Source organism: Phyllobates terribilis, unplaced genomic scaffold, assembly GCF_046119375.1.
Source record: "Phyllobates terribilis strain yellow unplaced genomic scaffold, ASM4611937v1 Scaffold_3__8_contigs__length_932513732, whole genome shotgun sequence".
NCBI classification, from domain to species: Eukaryota; Metazoa; Chordata; class Amphibia; order Anura; family Dendrobatidae; genus Phyllobates; species Phyllobates terribilis.
The window spans coordinates 223400816-223421892 of NW_027362763.1; the positions used below are offsets into that span (position 1 = coordinate 223400816).

Genomic DNA, 21077 nt, shown 5'->3' on the forward strand with positions numbered 1-21077 from the left:
AAGACGCTGGGTGAGACGGAGACAACTGTTGGTGCAATAGTAAGAAAATGGAAGAAATACAAAATGACTGTTAATCGACATCGGTCTGGGGCACCATGCAAAATCTCACCTCGTGTGGTATCCTTGATCATGAGGAAGATGAGATATCAGCCTAAAATTACACGGAGAGAACTTGTTAATGATCTCAAGGCAGCTGGGACCAAGGTCACCAAGAAAATCATTGGCAACACATTACGCCTTAAAAGTTTAAAATCCTGCAGTGCCTGCAAGGTCCCCCTGCTCAAGAAGGCACATGCGCAGGCCCGTCTGAAGTTTGCCAGTGAAAACCTGGATGATTCTGGGAGTTATTGGGAGAAGGTGCTGTGGTCAGATGAGACAAAAATTTAGCTCTTTGGCATTAACTCAACTCGCCGTGTTTGGAGGAAGAAGAAGGATGAGTACAACCCTAAGAACATTGTCCCAACGGTGAAGCATTGTGGGGGAAACATTATACTTTGGGGGTGTTTTTCTGCAAAGGGGGCATGATTACTGCACCGTGTTGAAGGGAAGATGAATGGGGTCATATATCATGAGATTTTGGCCAACGACCTCCTTCCCTCAGTAAGAGCATTGAAGATAGGTCGTGGCTGGATCTTCCAGCAAGACAATGACCCAAAACATACAGCAAAGGCAACAAAGGAGTGGCTCAAAAAGAAGCACATTAAGGTCATGGAGTGGCCTAGCCAGTCTCCAGACCTTAATCCCATAGAAAACGTATAGAGGGAGTTGAAGCTCCGAGTTGGCAAGCGACAGCCTCAAAATCTTAATGATTTAGAGATGATCTGCAAAGAGGAGTGGACCAAAATTCCTCCTGACGTGTGCACAAACCTCATCATCAGCTACAAAAAACGTCTGACTGTTGTGCTTGCCAACAAGGGTTTTGCCACCAAGTATTAAGTGTTGTTTGCCAGAGGGATCAAAAAAATACTTATTTCTCACTGCAAAATGCAAGAAAATTATCTAATTTATACAATGTGTTTTTCTTGATTTTTTTGGGGGATATTCTATCTCTCAATGTTAAAATTGACCTACCCTTAAAATTATAGACTGTACATGTCTTTGTCAGTGGGCAAACTTACAAAAACAGCAAGGGATCAAATACTTAATTCCCCCATTGTAAATTTCTGCTCTGAAGAATTTTTTTGATTTTTTGTGATTCATCTGTTTACATGCGGCTAGCACGTGACCACTGCAGTAGTCATGTGCCGTATTTCTGGCATCATGGCTTCCTCTGCTGAGCGGTGATGCTGGTAGTATGGCATGCAACTGCTGTGGCCACTGATTGGCTGCAGTGTTCACCAAAAGGGATTGCATGTAAACAGAGAAAATGAGTATTGATGGTAAGTCAACTCTGGATCATCAAGAAAAAGAATAAAAATGTGAAAAATTTCATGAATTGGATTACCACTGCAATCTTGATTGTTACCCTCATCATCGTCCACCCCCCCCCAAAAAAAATGAACTCATTATTTTTATAGTAACTTTCTTTCAAATAAACTATATAAAGATTTATCATGCTGAAAGGATGCTCATTAAAGGGGAAGTATACTATTAAAGTATATAATTAACGTACGGCCTAGAAAACTGGGTGGAATAATGATGTTAATGAATGGAGTATAATGAGGTAGATTCAGATAACGTGAGTGCAGGGCACGTGCACGGATACTCCCGTGCTTAGGTTTATGACTCCTTCTCCATGACTCATGTGTCTGCCAAAGTATAGAAGATGATGATACACCACCTCTGTGCTTCACCCACCTATTGTCTCCAGGTTTTGGGACAAATGGAAACTAATTATGGCTCTTTATTGTGTACAGTCAAATTAATGAATTTGGATTTTTTTCTCTGACTAAAATACAGTATCCTGGCTTAAAGCAATCCAGTCACCTGTGCAAGGTTTGGTAACTTGTAAAAATCGGTAACCTAATTATAATATGTAAATTACTCAACAGTCTGTATGAAGTTTCGTCTGAACTTGTGATCATTTCATCATTTATGTAAATCTTTTGGACATGAAAAGTCTTTATTTGATGCACACGTGTCCTAAAATTTTATTTTTCTGTATCCAGGAAGCTGCTTTGTGCCGACAAATTCCAATGGAGTCTGAAAACATTGCCCCTGTTCAAAACACAGTAAGCCCCCCTACCATGACCCAGGACATCAGATCCATAACAAACAATGGATCAGACCCTTTCCTCAGCAGGTAAGTTGATCGGTACAAAGTAGATATGGCCTAGACATAGCATTGAATTCGTATTTGCTAACTTCCGTTCAATCTGCTTTCCTCCATAGTGGACCATACCACTCAAGAGAACAGAGCACAGACAGCGGGCTTGGCCTGGGGTGCTATAGCATACCAACAACACCTGATGATTTCCTTAATAATATGGATGAAATGGATACAGGTAAGCACAATTAAAACTTTAATAAAATGGCATATTTTAATTAATTGTTTGGAAAAATAGAAAAATATCAATTAGATGTCCCTCAAAATAACTCAGGCAGTGAGACAAACAGTGATCTATATATGAAAGTGGGGATTAGTGACCACTGTCCTCCCATGGCTACCTGGCATACAAGTGCTGTGCCACACTCCAAACAAACAAGTGTCTGTACCTCCCGACACAACCTACATGTCACAGGGATACCGTGACAGAGAGGGGTTTCCTCTATTTCAAGGATCAGAAGATTGCAGCGTTTGGCTACATGCACGCCTGCACTGGTTAGATCTGCTTTGCTTTCCAGTTAGCTATGCAGATTTCCCTTGTTCATTGGTTGTAAGAGTTAAACTCTCCTGCTTGTCTCCTAAATCCTTCAGTCCAGAGTTATCTCAGCTGTTCTGATTTTCTCCACTCCCCTCTTGTATAAGTACTCACCTCTTAGCTTGGGTAGTTGCCAGTGATAGCTTGCTATATCTTGGAATTGGTTTGGAGCTGTGAGCCATGGAAAGAGAAGTTGTTTAGGAGTCGTCACTGGAGATTGCTGGTTGGAAGTTTGTCTGGTGGCTTCCTTTTTGGTTTGACTCTCCCTTCCTTTCCCTTTATATACCATTCCTTAGTCTGGGTGCACTTAGAATGATTGCCGTTTTCTTTTACCCTTGTCTGTTTCCCTTTGTGTCTGTATTATAGAGCAGGACTAGCGTTCCTGCTGCCCCACTCACTAGCCAGGGCCGTGCTTTGGACAAGACAGGGATAGGAACAGGATTGCCGCCCAGGGTGAAAGAACCCGTCTAAGGAGCTCAGGGTTGGGCCGGACCTTTCAGGAGTTGTTCCTCAAACCTTGCCTTAGTGGCAGTGCTCCACTTTTCATCAGTCTCGCCATGCTGTCTGGCTCCTTGGTGGAGTGTGACACCGCATCCATATGTCATTAAGGTTTTTTTTTCAACCTTTTGGCGAACTGGAGAAGAGCCTTCCTCTGGGTCAACTAGGATTTGATTAAAAAGGGTGAACTGAATGGGCAGGTGCTCAGTCCCCACAGAGCAGATATATTGTTTGCAGCATATCTCAGTTAGCGCAGCACTGTGTGCAGCAGTGATTGTGAATAAATGACCCAATCATCTGACAAATGTGTGTTGCTCATTCAGTGACTGATTGTGGCATGCCTACACGAGCCAGTGATTCGGAATGGGGGTTCTTACAAATGCCCATCCTGTAGATTGCTGCCCCATGTGAGGGGAATTTACATTTTAGTACTATATTTTGTTAAAAATGCTGAGCTTTCTACACTCCTAACTCCTGCAATTCTTCACAAAAGATAGCTTATAGGAATAGTGGTAACAATGGAGCGCTGTCAAGAAATGCCCCCCAGGTCTGTCTTGTTTTTCCTGGCACTTTGCGGGTTAGAACTTTGCAAGTTTCTTCATATAATGAAAATAATTATAAATACAGATCTTTTTCTCCCCCTTAATTAGCTGCAGGGTTTTTCTTCTATTTTTTATGTAACAACATTGGACATAGTAGAGTTGGGATGGCACGTGTGTATTGTGTTGCAAAACTGATAGGGAATGTAGATTGTGAGCCCCAATGGGGACAGTGCGGATAATGTCTGTAAAGTGCTGTGGAATTAATGGCGCTATATAAGTAAGTAAAATAAATAAATAAATATATGGCTGTTCTTCTTGTGCACCTTTTCCTACAGCACATTGGTATCTATTTGACCATTTAAACAGGTTGTTTGGGATTTTTATATTAGAAGACTTAGACTGGACCATCAAATTATGACACCCCTGTTTAGCGAATCCTTCATTGGTTATCCAGAGTGTGCTGTCCATACCATTGTGGCGGTGCTTCATACTGCAGCGTAAAAGGAACCTGTCATGTCCCCAAACGCTACTAACTTGCAGATATGGGGTTAGTTTCAGTCGTATTGGTGCGACCAATGCGGCTTCAGTACATAGTGAGTGGTGGCTGTAACCATGACTTGGAACATTAACCAACAGCCATCTCTGTGGCATATCAATGCAGAGCCGCCTGTCAATCCAAGTGCCTATTAACCTGCAGATTAACCCCATATCTGCAGATTAAGGCTAAATTCACATGTCCAGTAATCATCCGTTAGAATAGATCCAGCAGCAATCGGGTTGAAAAAAAAGTTGAGCAGACACAACTTTTTTGTCTGTCTGAAAAAAAAAGATTTCAACTGGATCTATTTTTTTTTTAAACATTGAAGTCTATGGAAAACGGATCCATTAATTAGCCATCCGTTTTTCTCCCATTTGAAAATGATCTGTTTTTTTACATACTGAAGGTGGAAAAATAAATATTTATTAACATACACTACTGTTCAATGTTAAAAAAACGGATCCAATCGAAATCAGTTTTTTAAGCCGGACAAAAAAGTTGCGTCTGCACAACTTTTTTGTCAACAGATTGCTACTGTATCTGTTCTAACAGATGATTACTGGACATGTGAACATAGCCTAATCGTATTGGGTGCATGACAGCTTCCCTTTAATCCATTCATGTGAACAAGGCTGAGCTGTTGATGGATGGGAGAGACAGTCACAGATCATTACAGGGCTGTGGAGTTGGTAAACCAAACCTCCGACTCTGACTCCTCAATTTCCATGACACCGACTCCTACTCCGACTCCATGACTCCGACTCCCTCATACATGGCTCATGTTTAAGTCATAAATTTACTGTAGCACAGATTAATCTCAGCTAAAAGTCTAGACCCTTAGATCATGAATAGGACAGACATTTATAGGACATTTCATAACTTTCCCAAATTCTTATGAAAAAAATATTCCCCACAAACTGCATTGAACTACTGTACCCAATTTATTATATATTTTAAGAGTTGGAGTCGGTCCATTTTATAGTGACTCCAATTCCGACTCCACCAAAATGGACACCGACTCCGACTCCACGACTCTAACTCCACAGCCCTGCATATATATTATCTATGCGGATGAAAGGCAATCAATTGAAAATCCCAGAAACCCTTTAAAGTGTAACTAAACTTTCAAAAGTTTTATTGTATGTTGTAGCACCTTAAATGTCCTGTATGTCAGTGATAGGTTAGGGTCCTGAGACCTCCACGATTCTTCAAAAGACTGTATAGAACTGTATAGAAGCACTGATCTCCTACATGAGCATGCACACAGCAATGTTCCCATCCTTATAGAAAGTCTGTGGGTCTGTACATCACTATGCACATGCTAATGTAGGAGCTTCTTCTCCCTGCTGAGTACTTTGCATAGTCTTTTGACTGATCGGTGAAGGTCTCTGGACCTGCATCCCCATGGATCTACAGGACTATTAAAGTTCTACAAACAAAGTTATCCACAGTTATTTTTATAATAAAATGCTTATTTCTATCTACAGGTGAAATTCTGTCACAGCCAACATTGAACCTGAATCCACAGACACGTTTTCCAGACTTTCTTGATGCTCTTCCGGGGACAAATGTTGACCTGGGAACACTTGAGTCTGAAGATTTGATTCCGAGTCTGAATGATGTGGAATGCGTGCTGAACAAAAATGACACCTACCTCACCTGGCTGTAGACGCTGGTGCTCAGGCTGACCTGATCCTGGTTCCTTCTCTTTCTGATAACCTAGCTTTATGTTTTCTCTTGTGGAAATATATGATGAGTTGTGCTGCCGAACAGCCTACAGCCGTAATTCAACAGATTATTGTCAGAAAGAGATATACTTGTTCTTGTATAGAGTTTCTAGATTGTATCACCACTACACAAAGGCTGTGAGATTCTCTACAACAACCTGTGGCGTATCTATACGAGGCCATCCGGAGTCAGACCTGTACATGGTCTTAATTGTTTAGGACACTAGATGATTAGTTACAAGATAATCATACTCAACATTGGGCAGTATACTTTATTTATAACTGTAGAACATATTGCATTTATCCCTTTTAATATAAGCTTTACAAATCATTGTAATTTTCCAAAAAAAATGTGCTGGAAATAGAATAACAAGTAGATTTTTTTTTAATGCCATGCTACCTAGAATCTTTTTTTGTGTGTGTGATTTTTTATTTTTCTTTCTTAAGCACAAACATTACGTTTAGAGTTGTTCTTCAGTATATTACTGTATAGCTTGTAGATAGGAAAAAAAAACATTCTTCCAAGTAGCATTATGTTCAATAACCCTGAGACACTACAACGTTGACCAGTCTTGGTACTAACTACCACCTTTATTGTAAGATTTTTTTTTTTAACAATGTGACTACAATCTTTTTTTATTTCCTGTTATTTTTAATGCATATTAGATTTTATTGTTTATTGTATTAAGCACTGTTTTTTTAACTAATTGTAACTGATGAATTCAGGCCTTTTTTTTATAATACAATGTAACAGTATCTCTGAGACTATCAAAGGGAGTATTTTAGATACAAAATGAGGTCTTTTCTTAAGTGGGTTACTGAAAATATCGCAAAAATTGGAGGATGATTAAGAAATCCGTTTCTGTATGATATATACTGGAACCCACTTTTATGCATTGTTGTTACTTATGTTTGATATGATAAAAAAATATATATACTATTTGTCTATCCTGACCTTCCAACAGTGAAATATTATTCATTAGCTACAGTTGGAGAGCAGGGACTATCTGCAATATATTGTATATTACGTTGGAAATGTGGGACTGATGAAGCATTGAAAATATCAGTTATACAGCATTGTCACAAAATGCAGATGACGTCCTAAAAATCCATAATACTTTTTGAATCATTATAATATTTATATCGACAGACTAAACTTTATTTGTAACTTTTTGAATAAACCCATTTTAAAAGGCATTATTGATCAAAGTCTCTTGTGTCTACAAGAGCTACTCTTTGCACTTACGGCGGGTATATGAGCTTGCTCCCTCGATGTGGTCTTGCAGTACGCCTGCTCGTTTGCAGGCATGTTTTTGGGTAGATGGCTCACATTTTGAAAGTGCAGTTACTGGAAACCAGCGACCCACAAGAGGAGTTTTATAATTAGCATGGAGATGGATATAAATATATCTAATATTAACACTTTTTGGTACTGTAGATCCATATAAAATAATCTACCGTATTCATAATCTTGTGCTACTTTGCATTTGGACAAACTTCAGAGAGGTTTAGCATTTTATCAAAACTAATAACGTTCACTTTGTCAAGCCTAGTGCAGGATCTGAACGGGCATTGCATGATATTGAAGGGGTTCTCCACCTTGGACAATGCCTACTACAGCTGTAAGAATCTGATATTAAGTGTTCAGTTTTCCAGCAGCGCCACCACAGTGGAAATGAAGTATTGCACAGTGTCTATTTACATCAATGGATTGTCTGTGTATGGTCAGATAGGACAGGTCCTCCTGGGAAAGAGATACTCTTTTCAACTGCTCTCAACTTTCACCCAAGAAATGAGGATCCTTGATGGATGACATCTTCCCCTCTATTAAAACAGTATTTCATAATAGGACATATGGAAAAGTGTATTCTAAACTGGAAAACCCTTTTTAGAAAAGAGAAGGCCAAGGACTAGGCACAACGTAGTGCATCAGATTCGTAGTTCGGCTAATAGAAAGGAATTGATGACAAGTGGAAGCGTATGCCTTTACGACTTCACAATAGGAGTTTCGAGGCTCAACCCAATGAATGTCAATTTTATGAGCCCTGAATTTTGCAGCTAATAGCTCAAGAGTATGACGATATCTCCATTGTGAAGTATTAACTGTTAGGAAATAGATGCCCTTGATGGTTCCCAGGTCAAGGGCCAATGGGAACGTTTACATGGAAGGAGATATGACTGTAAAGAACGATATGAATGCATTGTATTAGTTAGAGCTAAAGCTACGTTTTAATCATCTAGTGGGGATTTGAAGGTGAATAACTTATGATATCAGAATTCGATTGTAGAATTGAGTACTAGGTAGCAAGGTTACATTGAGGATTGATATTACATAGGTTGCTAATGGAAAGTGGGTATAAGCCATAGACTAGAGAAAGTAATGTCATTATGACTTATCAGATAAATCCTGTCCATGTAGACTGCATCTGTCATTAATGAATTAAACAATTTGTAATGGAACGTTTGATACTTCATTTTCTAACTTTATTACTTTACTTTTTACGGGGTTAGTGTTTTACAGCATGTTGCATGGATTGTCAGCAGTTCAGGCTTTGAAGGTTGAAATTCTAAGGAAATGTACTGATGTCAGTACCACAGAATTACAAGAGAGCCGAAGCATTTATAGTCGTGCAATATGAGAGGGCTGAAAATAAGTCTGAGATCATTGACAGTATATTTGGCTCAAGTTTAAATGCAGTTTGATATGTTTCCTTCTGTACACCAACGGAACAACTGTACCCTGACAACAAACAGAACAACACACAAATAAAACCGCAACCAAAGTAGATGCCACGTTGCAGTAAAGGAGTGAAAATAATATGAAAATGTGACATTTCCAGCTCCAGTCCACACAAGCACAATGTGAACTGCTATACGCTCGTATTTCTGATATAGGGATACTTGGGACAACGCACATGCATTGCCATTAAGTTCCATGAAAAATGCAACAGTCGCTAATAAAACATTCTTTCTATAGACAATGTATAAACTGCTCTCATTTTACTATTCAGGTACACATGGACTTGGTATCAAATCAAGTTACTTTCATGCCCCGACTAAGGTCTTAAAGGGGTTTTCAAAAAAGTAAAAGACAGTTCACCCATCCCTCACCATTGTTTTTCTAATACTTTTCTGTCCCCCCACCGGTCTCTGTACTTCCTGCTCAGTCCAGACCAAAATGTGACTGCTTTTGCCATTCATTGGCTACAGTGGCCACATGTGTTCTAGGAGAGCATGAAGCCCGCTTCTTCCTGCCCGGTCAGGACACGTGTGACCACTTTAGCCAGTTATTGGCTGTACTACCGGTGTGTTGGTCATCACTGCAGCAAGTGACTGGTTGAACATGTCCATCTGGATTGAGCAGGACTGTACAGAGGATGGCAGGGACCTGGGAATTGTTGGAATGAGAATAGTGGGGGATCAGTGATTATTTTTTAGTTTAAGGATCTAGACAACCCTTTTATTATCAGTTATATATTCTACAGTGTTCTCAATGGTGTCATGCAGCTGAACAAAATGGCAGTTGTGGACTAAAACCTACCCGTATCTTTTATTAAAGACTACTACTGAGGATGGCATACAATGTTTTAGGAAGTTGGTAACTACAGTATGTGCAGGAGCAGACACAGATAGAAGAGGACCCCTGTGCAAGAACAATATATGGCCCTTTATATGTCTGTGATACAAACTGGTTTCTGTTTTGGAGGTGGAATTGGGCCTTCTTGGATCAATGTTATGTCTGCCCCTGAGTAAGTGTTCATCTTTCGCCCCTGCGTGTCTATATCAACCATATTAATGGATGCGTAACATTAATAAACCCTCCAGTTCTCTCATTTGAAATTGCTTGTGATGAATTTAACGGGGATGTTTTCTCATGCCCCATACTTCATGAATGTGTAGCAAATGTCACATGCCAAATCCCATGTCATTCATTAGACCCTTAGAATGTTTTTCTTCCAGGAGTCCCCTTTGATGGACCCATGGTCTGACATACATGTTAACATAAGCTCACCTCACAAATGTAGCTTTGTATCTCCTGGTCCTGTGATATCATCAAAGTAGGAAGTGGTTATGTCTGATCATAGAGAATAGAGTAGCCATCAAAAGACTGTAAAGTTCATGTGATCAACATAACAAACCACTAGACAGTGGGGCCTTGGGCACTTAACCACTGGGAACACTTGTGAGAGGGCCATGGAGAGGCAACAACAGTCACTCATGGCAGATTTCCTGGTGGTGAGATAGTGGCTCTCACACACTCCTCGTTAAGGATCCCTTAGCCAGGCCCAGACTGGACCACAGGGGAGCAGGTGAACTCCCGGTGGGCCCTTGTGCAGGAGTGGTGTTCCAACTCACTAGAGACCGCAACAATGGTTTTTTGAAAACCAAAAGGAAAAAAAAAAATTTGGGGGTGACCTCAAGATTTCCAATATTTAGGCTATAGCAAAAAGTGGGGAACTATTATTAAAACTTAGCATTTAATCAACGATGTAATCAATAACAAAGACACACATTAAATATAAAATCCCAAACAGAGCTGGGTATCTCATGACTCCATATTATTAGTGAGTAAAGGTCACAAAAAACCACATGCACTTTGTGCTTGTCTGGATATAGGCTTACAGTAATGTAAACTCAATGTGCCTAATATCAATCCATATGACAATCAAATGCGGTTATACACCTTATAATTGAGAATCAAAATACAGGAGAGGTCTCACCCAATTACTTTAGTTATTCACTGGTGTCTTAGATGAGTCCTCTGAAATGAATAGGAGGGAGGGCATAGTTCCAATGCCTATATGCCATCCTTTTTTTTATTAGATAAAAAGCCAAGGACTACGCCAGATGCGTTTCCTCCTTCTCTGTATTCATCAGGGGAGTGTTATGTATTCATCATGTGGTCTCCGCCCTATGTCACGGTTAAATGGAGCCTCCTACCTATGCCTTGCAAATTTCCCGATCTATTTTAGTATGTATGCTCTGGGCGATCCCTGAGGCGCGTTACATCCGGTGCTTGGAACGCACTACTTGGTTGTGTTCCAACTCAGTCCAACTATATGTTCAGTAGCTGGTACAATTGACTTGTTTCACTATGTAAAGGCATATAAAGACGGGAAGCATTTCATCATTCAATAAAAAACAACTACCCAGTGTATTATATAGCAAGCAGAGGTACATTTGTGAATGTGAGTAATGTAATATTTGCATGTGCAAAATAGTGGGCCCCCAGAGTCAATGTTACTGGTGGGCCCTTGGGAACACAATTCAATACTATCCTTAGCTGTCCACTCCTGACTAACCACACATTTAATGTAATTGAGAATTGATGAAATAGTATTCATTAACGCCATATAATCATCATCAAGGTTGTTCTTGTGGTAACAGTACATCTTGCCTTAGGGAATCAAAGTCTAACCTTAAGTCAAAACAAGAACATTTGGTATTTGCTTGTCCCCAAAGTTTGATATTTCTAAATGTTGGTGATCCTGGGATCTTCTGCTTTCCTCTAATGGACAACATCCAGTAGTTGGGATAGGAAATACTGCAACTGCCAGCTCTTGGCAACCACAGATATTATCCTACTTGCCTCAAAAAGTGTCATTGTTGTCTTTGGTGACAAATCAGGTGTTCCATATTGTGTATGAAAATTTAGATGTGAGTCTATGTTCAAAACAGGTCTTATACATGAGACCCAATGTGTCTATTGCATATATAACAGGGTTGTTAGGGGTTTAATTATAGTGGGTGCAGGGGTGGCATTCTCACCCGTGCCCTGGAGCCAGTGTGACGAAATGTTCCTTTGGCCCATATGAGAATACCGATATTATTAAAGACCCATGATATTCATGGCCTCGTTGGAGCTTGTGCATTTGCTTCAAGTTACGCCATTCAGTTTGGTCACTGATACAAGTTGTTCCTCAAACTGGGGAAGAGGCGGCCACAGAACAAAAAATGTGGGATCTTTAGGGTTAAATGCAGAACTGCATTTGAGGCAGTATATTTTATCATTTTTGGGTTACAAAAAGTAGTTTTACATGTGGAGTTAAGCTTTAAGTGATTGAATGTGAAGTTGCACGTTACAAACACTATTGTCACTATTGTGTAGCCCTGTGCTGACCGGCACTACATCAGTGCAGTGTATTGTTGAGGTTTTATTGCATGAAATGATTTTTTTTAATTTGTAACATGTAATTTTTAGACACTACAGTTAAGCAGAATTGTTCTGTAATTTGTGCATTTTTCTTATGTACTTTATACTCAAGTGAGTAGTTTGTATTTCATCGGCATATGAACGTATGCTGCCTATGAAGCCAAGGGTCGCGTGGATGAAACAAATTGCTGATTCTCATTGTATTTCTTTACTTTTATTATACCAGTTTATTTAAATGAATATCCAGCTCTGCTTCTTTGTTTGGGCAACTATGCAATAAACCCTCCAAAAAGTATTTTGCCTCATTTCTTTCTTGCTTTACATTTCTATTTGCTAAAAAGAAACACAAAACCTTAATGGCTATACCTTGGCAACATTTGTTTGTAAAATGCATCTAAAATAGAAAGTTTGAAATGGTCATGATTAAACGTTGTAATATTTTGTGTCTACAACCCCATGTGGACATAACATATTACAAACTACTACTGATCCTCCATTCATTCCTTCCATCACTCCTGTATTCTTGCTAACATTAGCAAAAAGTAGGGCACAGATCAAAGGAAATATGACTGCGGGATCAGACTACACATGGTTTGGTATACAACTGGATGTACATGCACTCCACATTAAAGTCTAAAGGAACCCAAGATAAAAACAAAATGAGCAAATACCCTGTAGTAAGTATATGAATAGTAATAGTACATGTAAATAACATAGGGTACTCAGTTGACATTAGTTTGATCAAAAAAAAGCTTAAAAGCCATCCAACCATGACAAGGTGTTCCCAATCGGGATGGTACCCAACTTTTTCAGTTCACCTCACTATATGTCAGAGTCGAGCAGTACCAGGTCCCGACTGTTGAGGCACCTGCCCGTGGACAGCTATATAAACAAAATGAACAGCCCAAAAAGGGGGATCCACGCCCCTGTTTGTACAAAGTACTATAAAACAAAAAAAATTGAGTCGAAAGATAGCTGCAATGCATAGGTGTGCATTCACACTGTGGCATATGTTCCAGCTCAATTTTTTTGGTTTTGATTTATTAAAGTCTGAAGTCACACAACTGTTTCTGTGTCTTCCATAGACTACATATGCACCCAGTCCTTAGGAAGGTTGTCAACCGCCTGTAAATTATTAGAATACCTTCGTATACTGCAGTGAGCAGTGATACACTTACGTACTTAAAGGGTTTGTCCTGGCAAAAAAAGTTAAGTGAGCTGAAAGTATAAGTTTTATAACTTAATAATATAGTTTAAATACGCCAGGTGCTCATAACTTCCCAGGTCTCTGGTTCCGGTAGCTCTTGGTCGTGTACCTCACACAGGACAGCATCTCCTTTGTCAGTGTCAGCATATGAACAGAACATTGTGTGAAGGGGGCTGACTGACTGCTTATTTCAATATCTGAGACAGCCCCCTTCTCAGTGACTGCAAATGCATACACATAGAAGGAGGTTGGCTTACCTATTGAAGTTGCCAATCCTCTTAACACAAAACAGGACCGGAAGTGAAGCTGCTGGGACTGGAGCAGGATCAGGTCAACCAAGGATAACTATCAACCATTTCAGATCAGGACAACCATGGATATCTAAAGTATCAAACTTACTATATGGACAATCCCTTTAACTTGAGTTCATGCATAGTGTGTGACTTAGACAGTAGCCTATTCATTTTAACAGTACATAAGCTTATTATTTAAAGAAAAACTTCTTTGAAGCGACCACCTTTTTAGTTAGACCAGATTGTCTGTAACAAAATTGTGATTTTCTTATATTCTTAGTATATGGTCTCTTGAGAAGACTGCTACTTTAGAAGACCATTTTAATGTAGTGTTGTGTGGTCCTCTCTAAGAGGTTTCAACGTATTAGAAATGTTACATACAGACCATAAATGTTACCAGAGCTACTTGTACAGAACTGCTTGTCACATCCAGCACATCCATGGATGACATAAACGCACAACTTTCAAACACTTACAATTCCAATTGTAGGACATTTTAGTCCAGGAATTCCCCAAAAACTGCAACTTTTTGGGGAGTTTTGATAAATTCACCCCTTTTTGGTCCTGTTTGCGGGATGATTCTCGCAAAATAAGGACTTTTGATAAATAGGATACACCTCATAATGAATATACTACATAGACACATAGCATGGCATACAGTATATCCACAGAATTTGCCAACAATGTCTGATAGATGTGGATTCCTCCACTTTGACAGGCGCAATGACAATTTTCAGAGCTTCCATATGAATTAATAGAGAGAGCCAGCATGCGCAGCCACCTCTCTATTCTGGACAGCACACAACAGGGTCCCATTCTAAAAGTAAATTTGTCTTCAGGTTTTTGCCTCATGATCTGAGAACAGCATGATGTAGGGACAAAGACTCTGATTAAAGTGATGTGTCCATTACTTGGCTGCTTGCTGTAGTTTTGATAAAATAGCTGCTTTATCAGATTATCAGCAGGAGATTAAAGAACTAGTAAACTTGCTGTTATGTAGTTCTCCATATTCATGAGCTCTGTATAACCCCCCCACCATAAACCACCAGTGATTGTCAGCTTTCTGCCTATGCACAGTGTGCACAGAAAGCTGACAATCAGTGATGTGGGCGGGGTTATACAGAGCTCAGCGTTCAGAGAAATAGTAGATCTGCAGCAGATACAACTGATTTCATTAAAAATGCAGCAAGCAGCTCAGTAAGTGACACATCGCTGGAATCAGGATCTTAGCCACACATCATGCTGCTCTTAAAGGTAGTAGCAAAAACCTGGTGACAGATTCCCTTTAAGAGAGATGATGGAACCTGCAACTATTAGTAACTATGGCTTTATCTGTGGATATGCCATAATTGTTCGAGATGTGAATAATCCTTTAAATGTAAACTTTTCTAAGCATCGGAGTCTATCAAAGAAAATTCATTGCAGAAATCTTTTTACCACAACGCAGTATTCTCAGACAAGTTTCTTAGAAATGATTATTTTCATCCCAGACACATAAAAAGTATCATTTACAGCTCTGGCATATGTTACATCCAGAGAAACCACAGGGCAGGGTGGACGTCTGTAAACTGTAAGACATTAAGAAGCCAAAGACCAAGCCTAAGGTTACAGACAGGACATTCATAGAAATCTAAGAAAATATATTCTAAATAACATATTTCTGGTTAGAGGTTAGGAATAATTTGCTTGCTTTTCCCTTCCAATTCCTTGAAAAGATATACATTCTATGATTTTCATGTGCTGAAGTGCAGGTACAGTTGCAATTCAAAATAATTTAACCTACATTGTAAATTAGGTTTTGTAGCAAAATTTACAAACCTTCTGCTGTTTGCAACAAACCAAATAAGAACAATTTAAATAACTCAAACAACTAATATCACAAATGGTTTCTCTAAATGCATCACAAAATGCTACTTTTAATGACGGTTACAGTTTCAGAATTATTCACCCCCTTCATGACTTCACAAAATGTGTCTTTAGTACTTAGTAGAGTATCTTTGGCTGTTATAACCTGTTACAATTGTGCTGGATAGCCAGACACCAGCTTCTAGTAGATTTCATAAGGAATCTTAGCCTATTCCTCATGGACAAAGATCTCCAGTTCACTAATATTCTTGGGGTTGCTTCAAATTCCACCAAATATTTTCTATGGGGCTCAAGTCAGGCAGCTGTGATAACCTCTCTAGAATCTTTTAGAATTCTTTCTGAAACCAAGCATTGGTGAACTTTGAGGTATGCTTGGGATCATTGTCCTCATCGATGTCCAATTATGCCCAAGCTTCAGCTTCATCACAGAAGGCATAACATTTTCTCCTAGGATTTCCTGATATTTTATTGAATCCATACTGCTCTCCACTTGCTGCAGATTTCCAGTGCTATAAGAAGAAAAGACCCCAAGGCATCACTGAGCACAGGGCCGGCTCCAGGTTTTTCTGGGCCCCGGGCGAAAGAGTCTCAGTGGGCCCCTTTAATATATACCACGATTCATGATGCACAGATACCACAGAGAAATATATATATATATATATATATATATATATATATATATATATATATAGTACAATGCAAAGATTTCACTTCTTACATTACATGCACGATATCTATTGTAAATTCCACAATAGCTCAGAAACCAGTGAATCGCTCCACACAGAATACTGGCCCCCATATAAGGCCCCATACGGAATACTGGCTCCCATATAAGGCCCCATATGGAATACTGGCCCCCATATAAGGCCCCATACGGAATACTGGCCCCCATATAAGGCCCCATACGGAATACTGGCCCCCATATAAGGCCCCATACTTAATACTGGCTCCCATATAAGGCCCCATACGGAATACTGGCCCCCATATAAGGCCCCATACGGAATACTGGCCCCCATATAAGGCCCCATACGGAATACTGGCCCCCATATAAGGCCCCATACGGAATACTGGCCCCCATATAAGGCACCACACGGAATACTGGCCCTCATATAAGGCTCCATACGGAATACTTGGCCCCCATATAAGTCTCCATACAGAATACAGGCCTCCATATAAGGCTTCATACGGAATACTGGCCCCTATATAAGGCTCCATACAGAATACCCCCCACATAATGCCCCATACAGGCTGTCCCCCCTTATAATGCTCCATGCAGGCTGTCACCCCTCCTCTTTATAATGCCCCATGCAGGATGTCACCCCCTCTCTTTATAATGCCCCATGCAGGATGTCATCCCCCTCTCTTTATAATGCCCCATGCAGGATGTCACCCCCTCTCTTTATAATGCCCCATGCAGGATGTCACCCCCTCTCTTTATAATGCCCCATGCAGGATGTCACCCCCTCTATTTATAATGCCCCATGCAGGATGTACCCCCCCTCTTTATAAGGCCTCATGCAGGATGTCACCCCCCTCTCTTTTTAATGCCCCATGCAGGATGTCACCCCCCCTCTCTTTATAATGCCCCATGCAGGATGTCACACCCCCCTCTCTTTATAATGCCCCATGCAGGATGTACCCCCCCTCTTTATAAGGCCCCATGCAGGCTGTCACCCCCTCTCTCTATAATGCCCCATGCAGGATGTCACCCCCTCTCCCTATAATGCCCCATGCAGGATGTCACCCCCTCTCTCTATAATGCCCCATGCAGGATGTCACCCCCCCTCTCTTTATAATGCCCCATGCAAGATGTCACCCCCCCATATTATGCCCCATGCAGGATGTCACCCCCCCCCCATATTATGCCCATGCCTCCATACATTAAAAAAAAAAAAAATCAAATACTCACCTCACTCCTCCTCACCTGCTGCCCGCTGCTCGGGTCCGGACTCCAGCGTTGCCGGCGTCGTCCCGCTCTGCACTCCCTCGTCACCGCGCCCTCTGACCTGAGACGTCACAGGGAGCGCAGAGCAGGAAGACAGCGGATCTGTGGAGGCATGGGGAGAGGTAAGTATCCGGCTGCCGGGGCCCTGAGCAAGCGGCGGAGAAGGGCGGGCGCTGACACCGCTCTCCTCTGCCCATAGCCCAGCGGGGTGCGCGACCGCCAGTGGGCCCCCCTGGCTCAGGGCCCCGGCACTTGCCCGGGTGCGCCGGGTGCTGACGCCGGCCCTGACTGAGCCTCTGCCATGCTTTTCTGTAGTCAGTATGTTCTTTCCTGCACATGCTTAGTTTTTTCAACAACAGACATTCCGATAATCTGTAGGCCCAAAAATTTCCTATTCTGTTTCTTACCTGCACAGAACAGAATTTTAAAACTGGCCAAAACTATGACCTAATTAAAAGATTTGAGCATATTGGAGTTGAATTTTCTTAAGTTTTTGGTTAGTAGAGGTGTACAACTTCAGTGTTTGTTAGTATGCGCCATAATGTACAAACTGAAATCTCAGTATCTGCTGCTACCAAATCTTACTGCAGGTCTTTTGCAGTCACCCAAGCTTGCTCTTTCAGCCACATCCAGGCTTTGTTGCCAGTGTTGCTGTTAGGCTCACTAGGTGAGGTGGATCCTTAAAGCCCAAGGACACGGGCATCGGTGCAGCAGGCAGTTGAGGCATGCGGGGAACAGGTAGCCGAGGTACAGGAGACTGCAGACAGGAGTCCCAAAACAGGTAGCAGAGGTCCTAGAGACCGCAGACAGGTAGCAGAGGTCCTGGAGACCGCAGACAGGTAGCAGAGGTCTACAAAAAAAAGTACTGAAAGCCACAGGCGGATAGGAGACGTCCTGGAAACTGCAGGCGGACATAGCAAAAGTCCTTTAAGACCAGGAACAGGTAGCAGAGGTACTAGAAGCCACAGGTGGACAGGGGACGTCCTGGAAGCCACAGGCTGACACTTAGCAGAGGTCCTGGAAGACCAGGAACAGGTAGCAGAGGTTCTGGAAGCCACAGGCGGACAGGAGATGTCCTGGAAGCCGCAGTCAGACATTCTGGAAGACCGGGAACAGGTAGCAGTGGTATGAAAGCCACAGGCAGACAGTAGGCCTCCAGGAAGCCGCAGACAAACTTGTAGCAGAGGTCCTGGAAGACATGGAACAGGTACAAGAGGTGTTGGAAGTCTCAAGCAGACAGGAAGCTTCCTAAAAGTCACAGTCGGACACATATTAGAGGTTCTGGAAGACCAAGAACAGGTAGCAGAGGTACTGGAAGCTGCAGGCCAACATGAGACATCCTGAAAGCCGCAGGCAAACACAAAGCTGAGGTCCTGGAAGTCTCAGAAAAACAGGAGGCATCCTGAAAGCTGCAGGTAGATATGTAGCAGAAGTTCAGAAACAAGTAGCAGACAGAAATCCTGAGTAATTAGAAAGTTTGAATACCAAGACACAGGTGTGTGTGTTAGTAGGCCTTACATAGACCCTGGCCCTCTGAAGGGATATAAGAGTGCTGTCCCTGGATAGTAAGGCTAAGAACGCTGTCCCTGGACAATAGGAATAAGAGAGCTGTCCCTGGGTAGTAGAGCTAAGAGCATTGTTCCTTGGTAGTAGGGCTAAGAGTACTGTCCCTGGGTAGTAGTGATTAAGACAGCTGTCCCTGGTTATTAGGGCAAAGAAAGCTGTCCCTGGATAGTAGGACTAGGAGAGCTGCCCCTGGATAGTAGGGCTAGGAGAGCTGTCAATTGATAGTAGGGCTAAGACAGCTGTCCCTGGGTAGTGGGGCTAAGAGAGCTGTCCCTGGATAGTAGGGCTAAGAGAGCTGTCCCTGGATAGTAGGGCTAAGAGAGCTGTCCCTGGATAGTAGGGCTAAGAGAGCTGTCCCTGGATAGTAGGGCTAAGAGCTGTCCCTGGATAGTAGGGCTAGGAGAGCTGTCCCTAGATAGTAGGGCTATTGGAGCTGTCCCTGGGTAGAAGGGCTAGGAGAGTTTTCCCTGGATAGTAATGCTAAGAGAGCTGTTCCTGGTAGTAGGGCTAAGGGCATTTTCTCTGTTAGTAGGGCTAAGAGAGCTGTCCCTGGGTAGTAGAGCTAAGAGAGCTGTCCCTGGGTAGTAGGGCTAAGAGAGCTGTCCCTGGGTAGTAGGGCTAAGAGAGCCGTTCCTGGATAGGAGGGCTAAAAGGGCTATTTTTGGGTATTAGGGCTAAGTAAGCAGTGACAGACCTCAGAATCCAAGATAGATAGCTCCCTATGCTAAGTACTGGCTGTGTCTGCTCTGACTCAAAGATGGAACCACACAAAAGTGCTCGCTGACTGCATTCACTTTTTGTGCTGGCTGACTGCGTTCACTTTTTGTGCTGGCTGACTGCGTTCACTTTTTGTGCTGCCTGACTGCGCTCACTTTTCGTGCTGCCTGACTGCGTTCACTTTTTGTGCTGCCTAACTGCATTCACTTTTTGTGGTGCCTGACTGCGTTCACTTTTTGTGCTGCCTGACTGCGTTCACTTTTTGTGCTGACTGACTGCGTTTACAGCATTCACCTTTTGTGCTGTCTGACTGTGATCACTGGAAGCCGCAGTCAGACATGAAGCAGACATTCTGGAAGACCGGGAACAGGTAGCAGTGGTATGGAAGCCACAGGCGGACAGTAGGCGTCCAGGAAGCCACAGACAAACATGTAGCAGAGGTCCTGGAAGATGTGGAACAGGTAGAAGAGGTGCTGGAAGACTCAAGCAGACAGGAAACTTCCTAAAAGCCACAGTCGACACATATTAGAGGTTCTGGAAGACGAGGAACAGGTAGCAGAGGTACTGGAAGCTGCAGGCCGACATGAGACATCCTGAAAGCCACAGTCAAACACAAAGCAGAGGTCCTGGAAGTCTCAGAAAAACAGGAGACTGTGATCATTGCATTCACTGTTTGTGCTGGCTGACTATGTTCACTTTTTGTGCTGGCTGATTGTGTTTGACTGCATTCACTTTTTGTGCTGGCTGACTGCGTTCACTTTTTGTGCTGGCTTACTGTGTTTACAGCGTTCACCTCTTGTGCTAGCTGACTGTGTTCACTATTTGTGCTGGCTGACTGTGATCACTGCATTCATTGTTTGTTCTGGCTGACTGCGTTCACTGTACAGGCTGACTGTGATAACTGAGTTTGTGCTGGCTGACTGCGATCACTGTGTTTGAAGTTTGTGCTGGTTGACTGCATTCACAGTGTGGCTGTGATCATTGTGTTCACCGTTTGTGCTCACTGTCTGCGATTTCTGCGTTCACCGTGCTGACTGACAGCGATCACTGCATTCACCATTTGTGCTGGCTGTTTACGATCACTGCGTTCATCATTTGTGCATGTTGATTGCGATCACTGTGTTCACCGTTTTTGCAGGCTGACTGCATTCACAGCGTGCATTGTTCACTCTGACAAAGATAGCGCCTGCTCCTTGTACTGGCATGGCCGCTCTTTTTACCGA

The 21077-nt window shown here is 42.0% G+C and overlaps 1 protein-coding gene across 1 annotated transcript in view; it reads left to right on the forward strand.

Annotated features, from left to right (window-relative positions):
• The window catches only part of WWTR1 (WW domain containing transcription regulator 1), a 102818-nt gene extending 90266 nt beyond the window's left edge, over nucleotides 1-12552 (forward strand). Inside the window, exons 4-6 of the mRNA XM_073674637.1 lie at nucleotides 2109-2242; nucleotides 2332-2444; nucleotides 5867-12552. Coding sequence (XP_073530738.1) covers nucleotides 2109-2242; nucleotides 2332-2444; nucleotides 5867-6048 — 429 coding nt within the window. The 3' untranslated portion in view covers nucleotides 6049-12552. The remainder of the gene's footprint in view (nucleotides 1-2108; nucleotides 2243-2331; nucleotides 2445-5866) is intronic.
• The last annotated feature ends 8525 nt before the right edge of the window (nucleotides 12553-21077 follow it).